This window comes from Hyaena hyaena, unplaced genomic scaffold (genome assembly GCF_003009895.1).
Source record: "Hyaena hyaena isolate Hyena2069 unplaced genomic scaffold, ASM300989v1 scaffold_20, whole genome shotgun sequence".
Classification (NCBI taxonomy): domain Eukaryota; kingdom Metazoa; phylum Chordata; class Mammalia; order Carnivora; family Hyaenidae; genus Hyaena; species Hyaena hyaena.
The window spans coordinates 490096-503976 of NW_024080652.1; the positions used below are offsets into that span (position 1 = coordinate 490096).

Below are 13881 nucleotides of genomic sequence, written 5' to 3' on the forward strand. Positions count from 1 at the left end.
CCCTGCAGCCCCCTTGAGAGGCTGGGGTGCAGCAAAGGGGTTCCAAGTGGGAATGGGGGGTTGCACCTTCTGCGAGGCCAGAAGCCACCTTCTTGAGGGAAAGAGCCATCAGGGCCCCCCTTCCATAGATCCCCCCCTTCCATGGGGCCATGGGCATTGCGGTCCCGGCACCAGCCACTTTCTGTGGATCCAGGGGCTTCCAAACGTGAGGCCACTTTGGGAGTCGTCAGGCGGAAACGGGTCCGTTATTTCTGGACGGCACCCCTTCCCCTCCTCCTCGGGATTCCAGGAAAGCCTCTGATTTTCCGCAGTCCCTTCCTGTCTCCTGTTCTCACGAGGATGAACTGTCTGGGTTGCAGGGTAGTCAAGGGCAGGGAGTCAAAGGAATCTTCACAACAACACTGTGGGAACGGCCTTTCCAGAAAGCTCCGTGGCCAGAATCTTCCCCAGAAATGCCTAACGCCGCCCAAGGGACAGTCCCCGCTCTGCCCCCAGGGCCGCGCTCTCCCCGAACCGTAAATGACGTTCACTGTCTTCTGACCGTGATTTTCCAGCACGAGGGGCGACATGCAGACTTGATGATCAGAAGAGGACATTCTGGGCCGGGAGGTGGGATGTCCGGAGATGTTCCAGAACTGAGTATCTGCTGCTGACAAGCCCACGTGCCTGGGACCCAGCACAGATGGAGCTGTCCCCTCCACCCCACGCTCGCCGCTCTCTGGCTAAGGATACGGCCCGCCGGTCCCCCGGGAGGGCTTCCGGGGCAGCTGACCACACTGACCGATCACGCTGGGCCAGAACACCCCATGGGAGGAGGTTGGTGTTCCCAGGCCTCCGCCCAGGGGACTGTCCCTTGTCACCCTATCCCCTCCGACAGAGTGGGAGCTGTGGTAGTTGGAGACCTACGGAGTCCAGGACAGGGGTCGATGGTGCCAGCCTCTGGGCCAATCCCAACCCCCTCTCAGGGCTGCAGCGTCTCAGAGCACAAGGCAGGCTCCAGGGCCAGCCAGCCCCGCCCACGAAGCATGGAAACCAAGGCCCGGAGAGGACAATGGGCAGGTCCAGGGGCGCTGGACCTTCAGTGGCAGGGAGAGGAGAGAAGGGTGCAATTTCAATCATTTATGCAGCACTTCCTGAATACCAGCCCTCATACAGAGAACCGTTTATGGAGCACTTCCTGAATACCAGCCCTCAAACAGAGAACCGTTTATGGAGCACCTCCTAAATATCAACCCTCAGAGAATCGTTTATGGAGCATCTCCTGAATACCATCCCTCATACAGAGAATACAGCAGAGAAATAGGCACGGTTTGTTATGAAGGTTCGATCTAACAGGAAAGACTGGTGAAAAGTCTGGCAAAGCAGCAGCGTGAGCCATGAAGGGCTGGGTACAAGGGCTGCGCAGGCAAGGGCGTTCCTAGACCACCCTGGAAAGGAGGAGTCCGGGAGGGCTTCCTGGAGGAGGGGCCTTCTGAGCCCACCCAGATGAGATGGGCCGAACGCAGGGGACACCCATGGGTGGTGTGAGCTCAGCCCCCCACCTCCCTGGGTGCCCTCTCCAGACCGTGCTGAATTCCGGTTTACACCATCTCTTCTTTGCATGGCTGCCTTCCCAAGTGTCCATTGTATTCAGCCCCAGAGTCACCTCTGCTTTTATCGTCTGCTGTCACCTCTTCCATTTGTTTCATCAACTTCTCTTTATCCTTGTTAATTTCACGGTGTGGCTCTGTCACTCATTCTCACTCTGATATCCCCAGCCACACACCAAGGTGGCTTCAATAGGCTCCCTCGAAAATTCACGTCCACCCAGAGCCTCAGAGGGCAGCAGTTTGGACACAGGACTTTTGCAGACACAGGTCACAGTGAGGTCTTCCTGGAGGAGGCTGGGCCCTAATGCAATGGCTGGCATCCTTGTAAGAGGAAGAGGAAGATCTGGACACAGGGTTCCCAAGGCAGATCTCACCGTGAAGACAGAAGCGGAGGCCAGGTGACCTGTCTGCAAGTCAAGGACTGCCAGCAACGTGAGACGCTGGGGTGGAGGCCATGTTGGAACCCCCAGGAGGAAGTGCCCATCGAAGCTTGGAACTCAGGGTCCAAGCTGGGGGGCAGGAAATTCCCGCCGCTCATAGCCACCCAGTCTGAGAATTCACTCTGGTGCCACAGGAGTCAAAGACACACAGCTCAGTGATTCCTAATCTTAGTTTTCAGTGAAGCAATAATTCTCCATCTGGAGACCAACTGTGCAACTCATGAGCTTTGATACAGGACGCCTTACCTGTCACTTTGTCCTAAATATCGCATAATTCTTCACTATGCCAGTCTTCTTCAATAGAGCCCGCGAAAGCATATGCAGAGGCCGGCACCTCCTTTTTCTTCTGGTTCTTTCTTTATTAATGATAACAAAGCAACTTTATTGGGTTATGGTCAAAGAATATGGTTTTTGAGTAAGAAAAAGATTGAAGCTCATCTGGGGACACGCTCGATTATAAGATTCTGATTTATGTACACCTTTCCAGGAAGGATCCCATAAGTTGCCTGAACACACACTGGAGGGGCCCAGGGAGAAGAAAACTCAGTAAGGACGCTGGGGCACTGGCCAGCCGCGGCCCTGCTGCCTCGTGCAGCTGGGTGAAGGGCAGCATGCCTGCCCAGGGAGGCACAGCGGGAAAATCCTGTGCCTCCCAATGTGTTCACGGATCTGGCCCAGACCCGGAAAAGCACAAGCTGCATAGCTGGTGTTCAATAAACATCTGTTGAATAAGCGAGTAAACGAATAAAACCATTTTGGAGAACTGTCACCACAAATCAATGGATACTTCTAAGCCCCATGATTTTCTCTCTTAAAATATATGCTAAAGATGCAATGAGAGGTGTCAAAGAGATATCTGTATTAGAATATTTTTTGCAGTGTTTAACTAAATTTTTAATCCAACTAGCAGCAAGATATTGCTTGAAGTAATTTAGAAATATCTACGTAACAGAATACTCTGCACCTTAAATCATGTTTTCAGTAACATTTAGTGGTCACAGAAATGATCATGGAGGAACCTCGGTGGCTCAGTCAGTTAAGGGTCTAGCTTGGCTCAGGTCGTGATCTCATAGTTCATGGATTCAAGCCCTGCGTCGGGCTCTGTGCTGACAGCTCGGAGCCTGGAGCCTGATTCAGGTTCTGTGTCTCCCTCTCTCTCTTGTGCTCCCCCGCCTGCACTTCTCCCCTCCCCTGCTCACGCTGTTTCTCTCTCTCTCAAAAATAAACATTTTTTTAAAAAGGAGACAAAAATACATACAGTTAAGGGAATGAAAACACAAGCACAGACTAGGAGAAAATATTCACAAAATGCACATCCATGAAGGACTCATGTCCAAAATGCTCAAGAAAACCTTGCAAGCTCTACAACAAGGAAGCCCAATTAAAAAGTGGGCCCAGCCCTGGCTGGCAGGGAGCACGCCCGGGTCAGACATGCATGCAGGAAAGACTCCGAGACATGCGTACTTGGGGAACTGTGGGGCAAGACGGAAGGAGACGCCGCCACACGCCTGTCACAAGGGCCACAGCCCATGACAGGTCACCGCCGGCTGCTGGAGCGAAATGGGGAGCTGCAGGGATCCAGAATGCCGCAGCCGCGGGGAAAGGGGCTCTGGCATCTTACAAAACCGAGCCGGTCCCCCCGTGCGGTCCAGCATCATGCTCAGGGATGGGAGACCATCTGCGCACATGGACCCACATGTGGGTGTTCACAAAGGCCTTATCCGTAACTGCCAGAGCCGGGTGGTCACCAGGATGCCCTTGGGTGGCCGGTGTATCTGAGCAGCAGGTGTTACTCGGCCCTGAAAAGACATGAGCCGTGAAGCCAGGAGGACGCAGAGGAACCTTCGATGCGTGTTCCTGCGTGAAGGAAGCCCATCTGGAGAGCCGCCCGCTGTGTGATCCCAGCCTGGTGGCACTCGGGGAAAGGCCGGACCAGGGAGACACAAACAGAGGAAGGGAGGGTGTGGGGGAGGGAAGGACGGGAGGGTGTGGGGGGAGGGGGGAGGGGAGGATGGGAGGGTGCGGGGAAGAGGGCAGGTGCCAGGGGTGGGGTGCACAGGTAGGGCGCAGTGGATTTTCAGGGGAGTGAATCTCTTCTGTATTTATCATTATGTGTCATTACACAACTGCCCAAACCCAGAGAATGCACCTAAGCCACTGACTTCAGTAAACAATGATGTTATCGTGTTGTTCAAGGCTGAGATAAAATGCAAGAGGGTAATGACGGGGGAGGGGAGAGGGAGGGAAGAATGAGAGCTCTGTACTTTCTACTCAATTTTTCTGTAGACCTAAAATTCTCTAGAAAAGTAGTCTATCATTTTTTATAATTAAACGTAGTAGGTTATAAACCTTACGACGTGTGTGGGAGGAAGACAGAGAAAGAAAAGCACAGGAAAACACAGCTCCATGGAAACACATCAAATGCTGCAAGTCCCCCTCCGCGAGGCATCTGTTTCTTTACCCTTTTCTGGACTTTCTCCATTTCCCCAAATTGTGTGGATTCGACCTTTCTTTCTTTACTGTTTGATAATTTCTGAAAGCTTTAAACCTTCTTTTACTATTTTTTAAAGCCATATTTTTTAGTAAGTTTATTTATTTTGAAAGAGAGAGCTTGCACAAGCAAGGGAGGGGCAGAGAGAGAGGGAGACACAGAATCTGAAGCAAGCTCCAGGCTCTGAGCTGTCAGTACAGAGCCTGATGTGGGGCTCGAATCCATGAACCATGAGATCATGGCCTGAGCTGAAGTTGGATGCTTAACCGACAGCCCCCCAGGTGCCCCCAAAACCTCCTTTAAAAAATGCTTTAAATGTTCTTCATTCACTTCATCCAGACACATCACATCACATTTTGCCAGATGTATGCTTGGCTTTGACCTTGTTTTTCTCACCAAGACCTGGGTCTGGACAGGTCCACACAGCTGAGCTGGCCAGCATGAAGACACCTGCCGTGTCCCTGAGTGAGCAGGGGACCTGCTGGGCACCGAGCCTGGGGATAGGTCCAATAGGAGGCCTTCCATCCCTGGTTTGTGAAAGCATCTTCCACGTGGCCACACACGGGCTACTTGGCAGGCAGGGAGGGGAGGGAGGTCATGATCTCACATTTCAGGAGTTTGAGCCCCACATTGGGCTCTGTGCTGACAGCTCAGAGCCTGGAGCTGCTTCAGATTCTATGTCTCCCTGTCTCTGTCCCTCCCCCACCAGCTCGCTCGCTCTCTCTCTCTCTCACTCTGTCTCTGTCTCTCTCTGTCTCTGTCTCTCTCTCTTTCAAATATGAATAAACCATTCAGGAAAAAAAAAAACAAAAAAACAGGATGATCCAGAGAGAGTGGTGGCCCCCGGCACGGCCAGCCGGCCACGGAGCCCAAATTCAGTGCAGGACTCTTCACACAAAGTTAAACACAAAAGCACAACCCATTAAAAGAAATACCTTGAAAAACCGCACTTCAGAAGCCAGAACTCCCACTCTGTAAAAGACACTACCGAGAAAATGGGCAGACAGGCTGCGATTGGACTGGAAGGAGGTGTCTACAAACCAGGACCTGACACAGGACTTGCGTCCACGCACATAAGGGTAGGAGTTGAATACACAAAGAATTTCCAAGCCCAATGGTAAGAGAAGAAGCTAGTAAGAAAACAGACAAAAGCCATGAACAGCCACTTCAGCAAGGAAACAGACAGCAAGTGAGGGCCTGGGAAGATGCTCAGCCATCACTGGTCAGCAGGAAATGCAAAAGAAAGCTGCCTGAAGGGCCACCGCGTATGCATTAGAACGGCTGAACTTTGACACCTGGTAACAGGTGCGGGCGCCCCAGGGCGGAGCCACTGCTGGTGGGACTGCAGGATGGTGTTTGGCGGCTTCTCACAAAGTCAAACGCGCGGACCACGCCATGCAGATATGTACACAAGTGAAACAAAACTGTAAGGTAAACGTCCACATTGGTTTTACTGGTCATTGGCAGACACCGGAAATGACCCCAGTGTCCCTCACCCTGCCCAGGGATGAACACACGTGCTCCGTCTACAGCGGAATGCAGTTCAGCAAAATAAAGGAAACTCAGGACGCACACAAAACTTCGAGGAATCTCAGAGGTGCCGCATTAAGTTAAAGAAGCCAGACTTGAAAAGCCACATTCCCGACAGGACTACACTGACGGTACTTTCCCAAAAAGGCAGAGCTGCAGATTGCTCCAGTGGTGCCAGGGATTACGTGTCGTGGGTGGTCTGACCAGCATGGGTGGGAGGAACTGGGGGGACGCAGACGAGGGGACAGCGGCACGATGGACCTGGGCCTCATTCATGGTGGTGGGAACACGACAGTCAGGGCTCATGTACCTGCATGCCACACAGCACGAGTTTCAGGGCATTTAAATTCAAGGAGAATTTTAGGCAAGCGGAGAGGGCTTCGCTATGCTGCCATGGAGCGTCCCCTCGAGCGACCCATTAGCAGGGACAGGCCAGGCTCAGGGCAGCGTGCCCATGTGCAGCTCAGCCCAGAAGTCATGCCCACATTGCCCAAAACACGTAAAATTCTCCGGAAGTCTCAGACAATGGAACCAACAGAGGTGGGCTCTGGGAGGAAGGGGCAGTGGGGGTGAAAGACTTAATTTTCATACCCGACTTTGTGCCACATGCACACATCATTATCTGGGCCGATGGGCCTGCACACGCATCCACTAGGGCGTCCTGAGAAGCTGTCCTGTCCCCAGCCCCGACATGGGGCCTTAACTGATGGTACATGTGCCCTTCTATCCCGGGCACAGCAGCAGCCACCATCCGTTCAGGAACTGTATGCTGAATGGAGGCTCGTGGCCCAGCAGCCACCTCGAGCCCGACTCCTCTAGGCTCCTCCAAGCACTCCTACCCCCCAGGACACCCCGGGCATTCGATGAAACAGTCCGCCCGTCTGGGCCTCTGTGCACACAGGAATGGTGCCGGTCACCAGCAGGCATGCGCTGAGCTTCCAAACTGAGCAATGACACGCATCCCGTGGCCCAGCACCCGCCCACCGCCCTCAGAAGTGGCTGTCTGAGAGGGACTCTTCGTACGGCCATGACATCTGCCACGGAAGGCTACCACAATCTCTGCCATGGACGGCTGCCATAAACGGCTCACAGGAGAGCTGGCCCTTCTGAGCTGCATCCACTTGTTCCAAAAGCGAAACACAACGTGACTTGTTAGTTTGTACTGAAGACTGAGGAGCGAGCCTGGCCACTGGGGCTGTGTCCCCACAGCTGAGCCGACATCCAGGGAGGGCGCCAGGCCACCCAGAGGGGAGAAATGCCCAGCGTGGCAGTGAGGTATCGATAACCACAAATGAGCACAACACACCGTTGTTTCAGGAAGCCAAAGATGGCGAGGACTTGGGTGCCGAGCACTAGGCACCCGCATCAGGGAAACCACAGATCCAACCAACCCTGTGGGAGTAAACCAGAAACGTGGCTCAAGACCTATAAAAATACGCGGATACGCTGACCCCAGAGCACGGCCCTGACTATGTGCATGCGCTTTTCTCTTTTAAGTCATTTCCTTGGCACAAAGTGTTTTCTGAAGAAAAATAAAAAGAACTGAAAACCATCAAACACAAAACAATGCAGAGAAAGTAAAAACCATCAAACACAAAACAATGCAGAGAAAGTAAAAACTACGACATCCATGTGATCTTATGGCCACAGATGCTGTAACAGTGCTACTGAGAAGAGCAAGGAATGTGGACGCATTGATGCCACTGAAATGGACACTTTAAAATGGTCAAGGGGGTGTGTGGGTGGCTCAGTCGGTTAGGCGTCCAACTTCAGCTCAGGTCATGATCTCATAGTTCCCTGAGTTCAAGCCCCACATCAGGCTCTGTGCTAACAGCTTGGAGCCTAGAGCTGCTTCGGATTCTGTGTCTCCCTCTCTCTCTGCCCCTCCCCTGCTCATGCTCTGTCTCTCTCTCAAAAATAAACATTAAAAAATGTTTTTAACTTATTTTTAAAAATAATAAATAAAAATAAAACGGTCAACATAGTGAACTTCACATTATATACATTTTACCACAATAAAAACAACGCTAAGAAGAAAAGTCAAACCCAAAGTGTACGCACACTACAATGACCCACATCTGCACGTGCATGTGTTTCCTGCAAAGCAGGAATGGTCCTCACAAGAACGCAGGGTGCAACATATGTGGACGTGACGGGTGTATCTTTGCGGAGGGGACTCTTGCTTACGGCATCTAAAATTCACCCGGAAAAGGACCGATGACGTCCTCGTTCCATGATCTTCTGAAAGATGGGGTCTTGGAGAAGCTTCAGGGCCGTGTCATCAGTGCATTAAGGATACTCTGATCCCCTCAAGTCTGGACCTTAGAGCAACGGCCTTCTTAAACGGCCCGAGGTGAAAACATCACTCACCAGGGCCGAGGGCTGGCTGCTGGGCTCGGCCAGCCGGGGCCCGAGCCAGGCCGTCCTTACTGCTCTGTGTGGGGCCCACTACACCTCTCTCAGGGCCACGCAAACACGCTTCCTGCTTGTCACTCGACTTGAAAAAGCTCTCCCGCCCCGGTTTCCACCCACTGTCCACTCACGGTGGCCTCTGCCCCTCCCCTGGGCTGCAGGCAAAGAGCCTTCCTGCTCCCAAATGAACAAACACTTGCTGGGGGAGCCAGCATGGCGGGAGGTGGGACTCCTGTGGGACCTCAGGACGCCCTTAGGCAGGGGTCTCAGATCTGTCTGTCGCCAGAGACCAGTTCCCCAGTAAAGTGCTCCCACATGTAAAAGCACACGGTGTCAGAGAGCCTGCTGTCATCCCAGTGCCCGAGCGTGTCACCGTTAGGGAGAAGGGAGACGGAAATAAGCTGCAGCCCGGCTGCGAGGCATCAGCTTCTGTCCGAACTGCTGCACACCTCTGAGCTTGAAGGCTGGCTGCCGGCTCTCCCGCTTACTGGTGGGTTGCTGTCACCAGCAGACCCAGGTGAACCCGCCAGCAGCCCTGAGAAAGCAGGTGTTTGCAGCTGGATTACTTCCCCCAGGGCACAGCTGTTGGGTTCATACCCCAGGACCTTAGACCATGAGCTTATTTGAAGACAGGGTCTTTGTGGATGTAAATCATTAAAATGAGGTCACTGGGGTGGGCCCTCGAGCAAGCTGACATGTCCCCACGGGAAGAGAGAAGGCTGAGTCAGGGTGGAGGTACAGGTGAGGACAGGACCACCACAGGCTGACGGCAAACCAGCAGGCGCTGGTGCGGCTGAGACTGCATGTGGCCACCTGGTCTGTGGGGCTTCATCCTGGCAGCCCCCGAGGCTGATGTGGTGGCCAAGGTAACCCTGCCCTAGTGAGGACTGTGAGGAAGCCCCTTGTTATCAAATAGCAGGAAGGTACTCAGCCTCCCCCCAACCCTGCCCCACCTGCCGGGACAAGCCACACTGCCTCTCCCAGACCCCAGGCCTCACCTGTCACCTCCTCGGGCAAGTATGATCAGAGAACCTTCCCCAACCCCTGCCCTTTGCTGGCCGCCCCCCATACTCCAAACTCACAGACACCTGACGGCTCACACTGTCACTGCTCTCCCACCCCACCGCCTGCCCCGCTGTCCCCTTCCTGCCAGGCGGCACCGCCACTCACTCGGGTCCAGACCCAGCCCTGTTTCCCCACCCCTACATGCACTCCACCGGCCAGCCCTGAGCACTGCACCACGAGTGACAGCTGTGCCACGCCCCCTCTGCTGCCTGTTGGAGGCTCAACCTTCTCCAGCCATCGCCACATGTTCCCTGGGGGCCGAACGTCCCTGGTTGAGAAGCTCCACTCCGTCTGGCGCTGATGTCTGTCAGCCACTCCCCGGAGCCACGTTGCCGGGCGAGCATCACTGTGAGCAACCTCGGTAAGTGACCACAGCCCTGACAGTGGGGACTGGGGCGGGGGGGGGGAGGGGGGGAGGAGGCATGTCCCCCGCGGGTGGGCCTGGCGGCCACACCTCGCACCCACAGTGCCTCTGCACAGTTGTGACCTCAAGAGGAAGCGAAGTGGATGGGGGCCACGAGGCCACTTGCATCTATCAGCAGAGAAGAGCCTTCCAAACGAAAACCGCCAGAGCCGCTAGGGAGGGCAGAGCCTCAGCCAAACTCGCCGGTGGGCGCGTGAGCTGCTGCATCAAGGCCACCGCCACCCCACGGGCAGCCACCACCCAACAACACCATTTGGAGTGTCTGTAATCCCATTTCCAAAAACAGTGCCACACACGGGGAAAAGTGCACGTACGAATGTGCTCCTCCACTTTAAAGAAAACCGGAAACAACTCAATTGTCTCATCGTGAGGGAAACTGCTGAGAAGACGTCAACACGTGGCCTAGACACGGGGGCCCCACACCCAGCTGAGTGAGGGCCGCGAAGAGCACGAAGCCGTTATACAAAATGGCATCTATAACTTGACTGGATGGGGAGCCACGGCGGGGGGGACCACATATGTCTGTTACCCCTTCTTTCTACTTCAGAACCTTTCAAACTTTCTCTAAAAGGTATGCATACTAGGGGCGCCCAGGGGGCTCAGTCGGCTGAGCATCTGACCTCAGCTCAGGTTATGATCTCATGGTTCATGGGTTCAGGCCCCGCTGACGCTCAGAGCCTGGAGCCTGTTTCAGATTCTGTGTCTCCCTCTCTCTCTGATGCTCCCCTGCTCGTGCTATCTCTATCTCAAAAATAAACATTAAAAAATGTTTTTAAAAAAGGTACACATTACTCAAAGATTTTTTTTAACAGGTTGTTCTATTTTTTTAAGTTTATTTATCTTGAGAGACAGAAAAGGCACGAGTGGGACAGGAGCAGAAAGGGAGAGAGAATCCCAAGCAGGCTCCATGCTGTCAGCACAGAGCCTGACTCGGGGCCCAAACCCATGAACAGTGAGATGATGACCTGAGCTGAGATCAAGAGTCAAATGCTTAACCGACTGAGCCACCCAGGAGCTCCTAACAGATTGTTCTAAAGGAGAGAAATGCATTCCTTTGAGTCAGCCCACAGGAGGCCCCAGTCAAAAGCAAAACACTGCTGGGTGGGGACCCAGAGAAGCTTAAGAGCAAACCTGAGCTTCCTCAGGTCATGATCTCACAGTTCATGAGTTCAAGCCCTGCACTGACAGTCTGGAGCCTGCTTGGGATTTATCTCTCCGTCTCTCTCTGCTCCTCCCTGGGTTTGCTCAACTCTCTCTCACGCTCTCCCTCTCCCAAAAAATAAACGTTTAAAAAATTAAAAAAAAAAAAAAAAAGAACAGACCTAACCCTGACCCCAGGATTCCAACCCCATGAGACCAGGGCAGGAACAGCTAGGTTGTGGGCAAGGGGCCCAGAGAAGGACCCTTAGGTCTCCCCAGAGAGGGCTCAGGGTGGGGAGCCAGGGGGAGGAGGGAGGAGCCCACCACGGAAGGGCAGGTCGCCAATGGGCTCAGAGGCCCCGTCGCACTCCAAGCCTGTCCTCCCACACCTTTGAAGAGGAAGAGGTGAGGGGCACCGTTAATGGAGGAAAGAGGCGGGGGCTGCAGTGGTGCCTCCTCAGAAGAGAGGTGTGGCTATGCATGCACTTCCCCATGATGCACGGGTCTGAGGGGGGTTTTCCTCTGCAGGCGCCCACCGCCTCTCAGAGACACGACAGCCGTGGAATCCAGTCTCCAGTGCCCCACATCACATGCACTTTTATGTCAACAGCACCCATAACTACACCTGGTTCCCATCTCAGTCTCCTAGTTGAAAACTGTCAGTTAGGCCCCAAAGGGGCACCTGGTGGTCTCAGTCGGTAGAGTGTCTGTCCAACTTCAGCTCAGGTCATGATCTCACGGTTGATGGGTTCAAGTCCTGTATCCAGCTCTGTTCTGACAGCTCAGAGCCTGGAGCTGCTTCGAATTCTGTATCTCCCTCTTTCTCTCCCCCTCCCCTGCTCATGCTTTGTCTATCTCTGTCTTTCAAAAATAAATAAATGTAAAAAAAAAAGAAAAGAAAACTCAGTGGGCACATAAGCCATCGTCCCAGTCAGCTCTCTATAGCTCTGTGCCTAGTAGACCCTGAACCGCTTGGGGCGGTGGGGGAGAGATGGTGGCTGGAAAACGGAGCCCAAAAATGAATCAGGTGAGGTCAGCCTCCCGGGGTTGGGCCCTGGAAGAGCTGCAGGACACTCTCCAGAGCTCGAGCACCACAGAGTGCCAGGGTGTGAGCAGCTGCTGGCCCTGGCACACCTGCAAAGGGGCACACCTGCGAAGGGGACACCTGCGAAGGGGACACTTGAGAAGGGGACACCTGCAAAGGGGACACTTGCGAAGGGCACACCTGCAAGGGGCACAGCTGTGAAGGGGGCACCGTGCGGTGCAGCACTGACCTTCTCCAGCTTCTCGAAGTGCTCCCGCAGGAACTTCATGGGCCTGTCGGGCTTGGAGATGCAGAGGTGGACGATGCAGTCCTTGAGGACCTGCTGAACGCCGTGCTTCTGGACGTACAGCTCACAGCCCTTCAGACTCTCATCTTCCTCCACCGGGCAGGAGGACGGGGACGCCATGGTGGCCTCGCTTCCGGCCTCCTGGGTAGGATAACGCACACCATTGGATATGTGCATCTTATAGACACTGAGGTGCATCGTTGTCAAACCCAACGACCGCCGTGATGGCTAACGTGCCCTGCGCCTGTCACAGATCTTCCCTTTCCAGGGGCTGCTTGAGTCTCACATGGCAGCAAAGCCTCACCTGAAAGATCTCTGTTTGCAGGAGGGTCACCGGGCTCTGCGGCTGAGCAAACACAGGGGCTCCAGAAATCTGCAGGTGGCGGGAGGGGACCCCCAGGGCGAGCACCGACCACCCCTCCCCACTTTGTAGGGACAACTGTGTGAACCAGGGAAATGAAGGGGTGCTGCCACCGGGTCGGAAGAGCCTGCTTTGCAGGAACAGACAGAAAACAAGGAAAACAGTTGAAACCCAGCTGAGGGGCCTTCTGGAAGGATGAAACATGGCGAACAATGGCAGGGCCGCGCATTCTCAGCCCGGCGCTAGGGGGTAAGTCACAATGACGGGTTAGGAAGTGGGGCCCGCGCAGCCCCCACTGCGGGGACCCCAGGAAGGTGCCGAGGCTGTGCCCCCTCCCCAGGCCCCGCGCTCCCCCTCCCCCCGCCTCTGCGCCCCCTCCCCGCCCCATCCCCGCCTCTGCGCCTCCTGCCCCTTCTCCAAGCCCTGCGCCCCCCCCCCCGCGTGCCCCTTCACCAGGCCCCAAGTCCTCGGGCCCCTGCATCTCTTCCCCAGTCCCGGCGCCCCCACCCTGAGCCCCCAGCCTGCGCGCCCCTCACGACTGCGCTGCGGGCCCAGGTTCGGGCAAGGGGGCGGGGGCTCCCCAAGGCTCACATTTCCCAGGGCCCCGTGGCCGGCGCAGCCCACCCCTCAGCCCGCGCAGGCCGTGGGTCCCGCTGCAGACCCCATCCCAGCCCCGCGTACCTGCATGCGCGGCGCCCGAAGCCCGAGACAACTGCTCACGGACGCGGGGAAGCCGAGGAAGCCGGGACCGCGGGCGAGCGGGTCCCGCACTGCAGCGGCGCCGCCCTCCGCCCGCCCCCGCGCCGCGACGACCCGCCCCCGGCACCCGGCAGGCCCCCTCCCCTCCCGCCTGCCCCCCACCTAGTCTACTTCCGGCACCTCAGCGTCCCTCCGTCCGCCCAAGACAGACCTCTCCCGGCAGATGTCCCCTCGCCCCTAGCTTACCCCTGCACCCCTCCTCCTCCCTCTCCCCGTCTTGGCCTTGGCCTAGGCTGGGCAGGCTTCAAGTTGGGCAAACCCACAGATATTCATGCACTGGCCTACCGGGACCACCACCACCACTGCCCTCCACCGCCCACCTCCTACACCTCCTCTCCC

General features: G+C 55.4%; 1 protein-coding gene across 1 annotated transcript in view; it reads right to left on the reverse strand.

Moving 5' to 3' along the window:
* The window catches only part of PRKAR1B (protein kinase cAMP-dependent type I regulatory subunit beta), a 99628-nt gene extending 86059 nt beyond the window's left edge, over positions 1–13569 (reverse strand). Inside the window, exons 1-2 of the mRNA XM_039226098.1 lie at positions 13465–13569; positions 12366–12563 (exon numbers count right to left, since the gene is read on the reverse strand). Coding sequence (XP_039082029.1) covers positions 12366–12563; positions 13465–13470 — 204 coding nt within the window. The 5' untranslated portion in view covers positions 13471–13569. The remainder of the gene's footprint in view (positions 1–12365; positions 12564–13464) is intronic.
* Between the last annotated feature and the right edge of the window lie 312 nt (positions 13570–13881).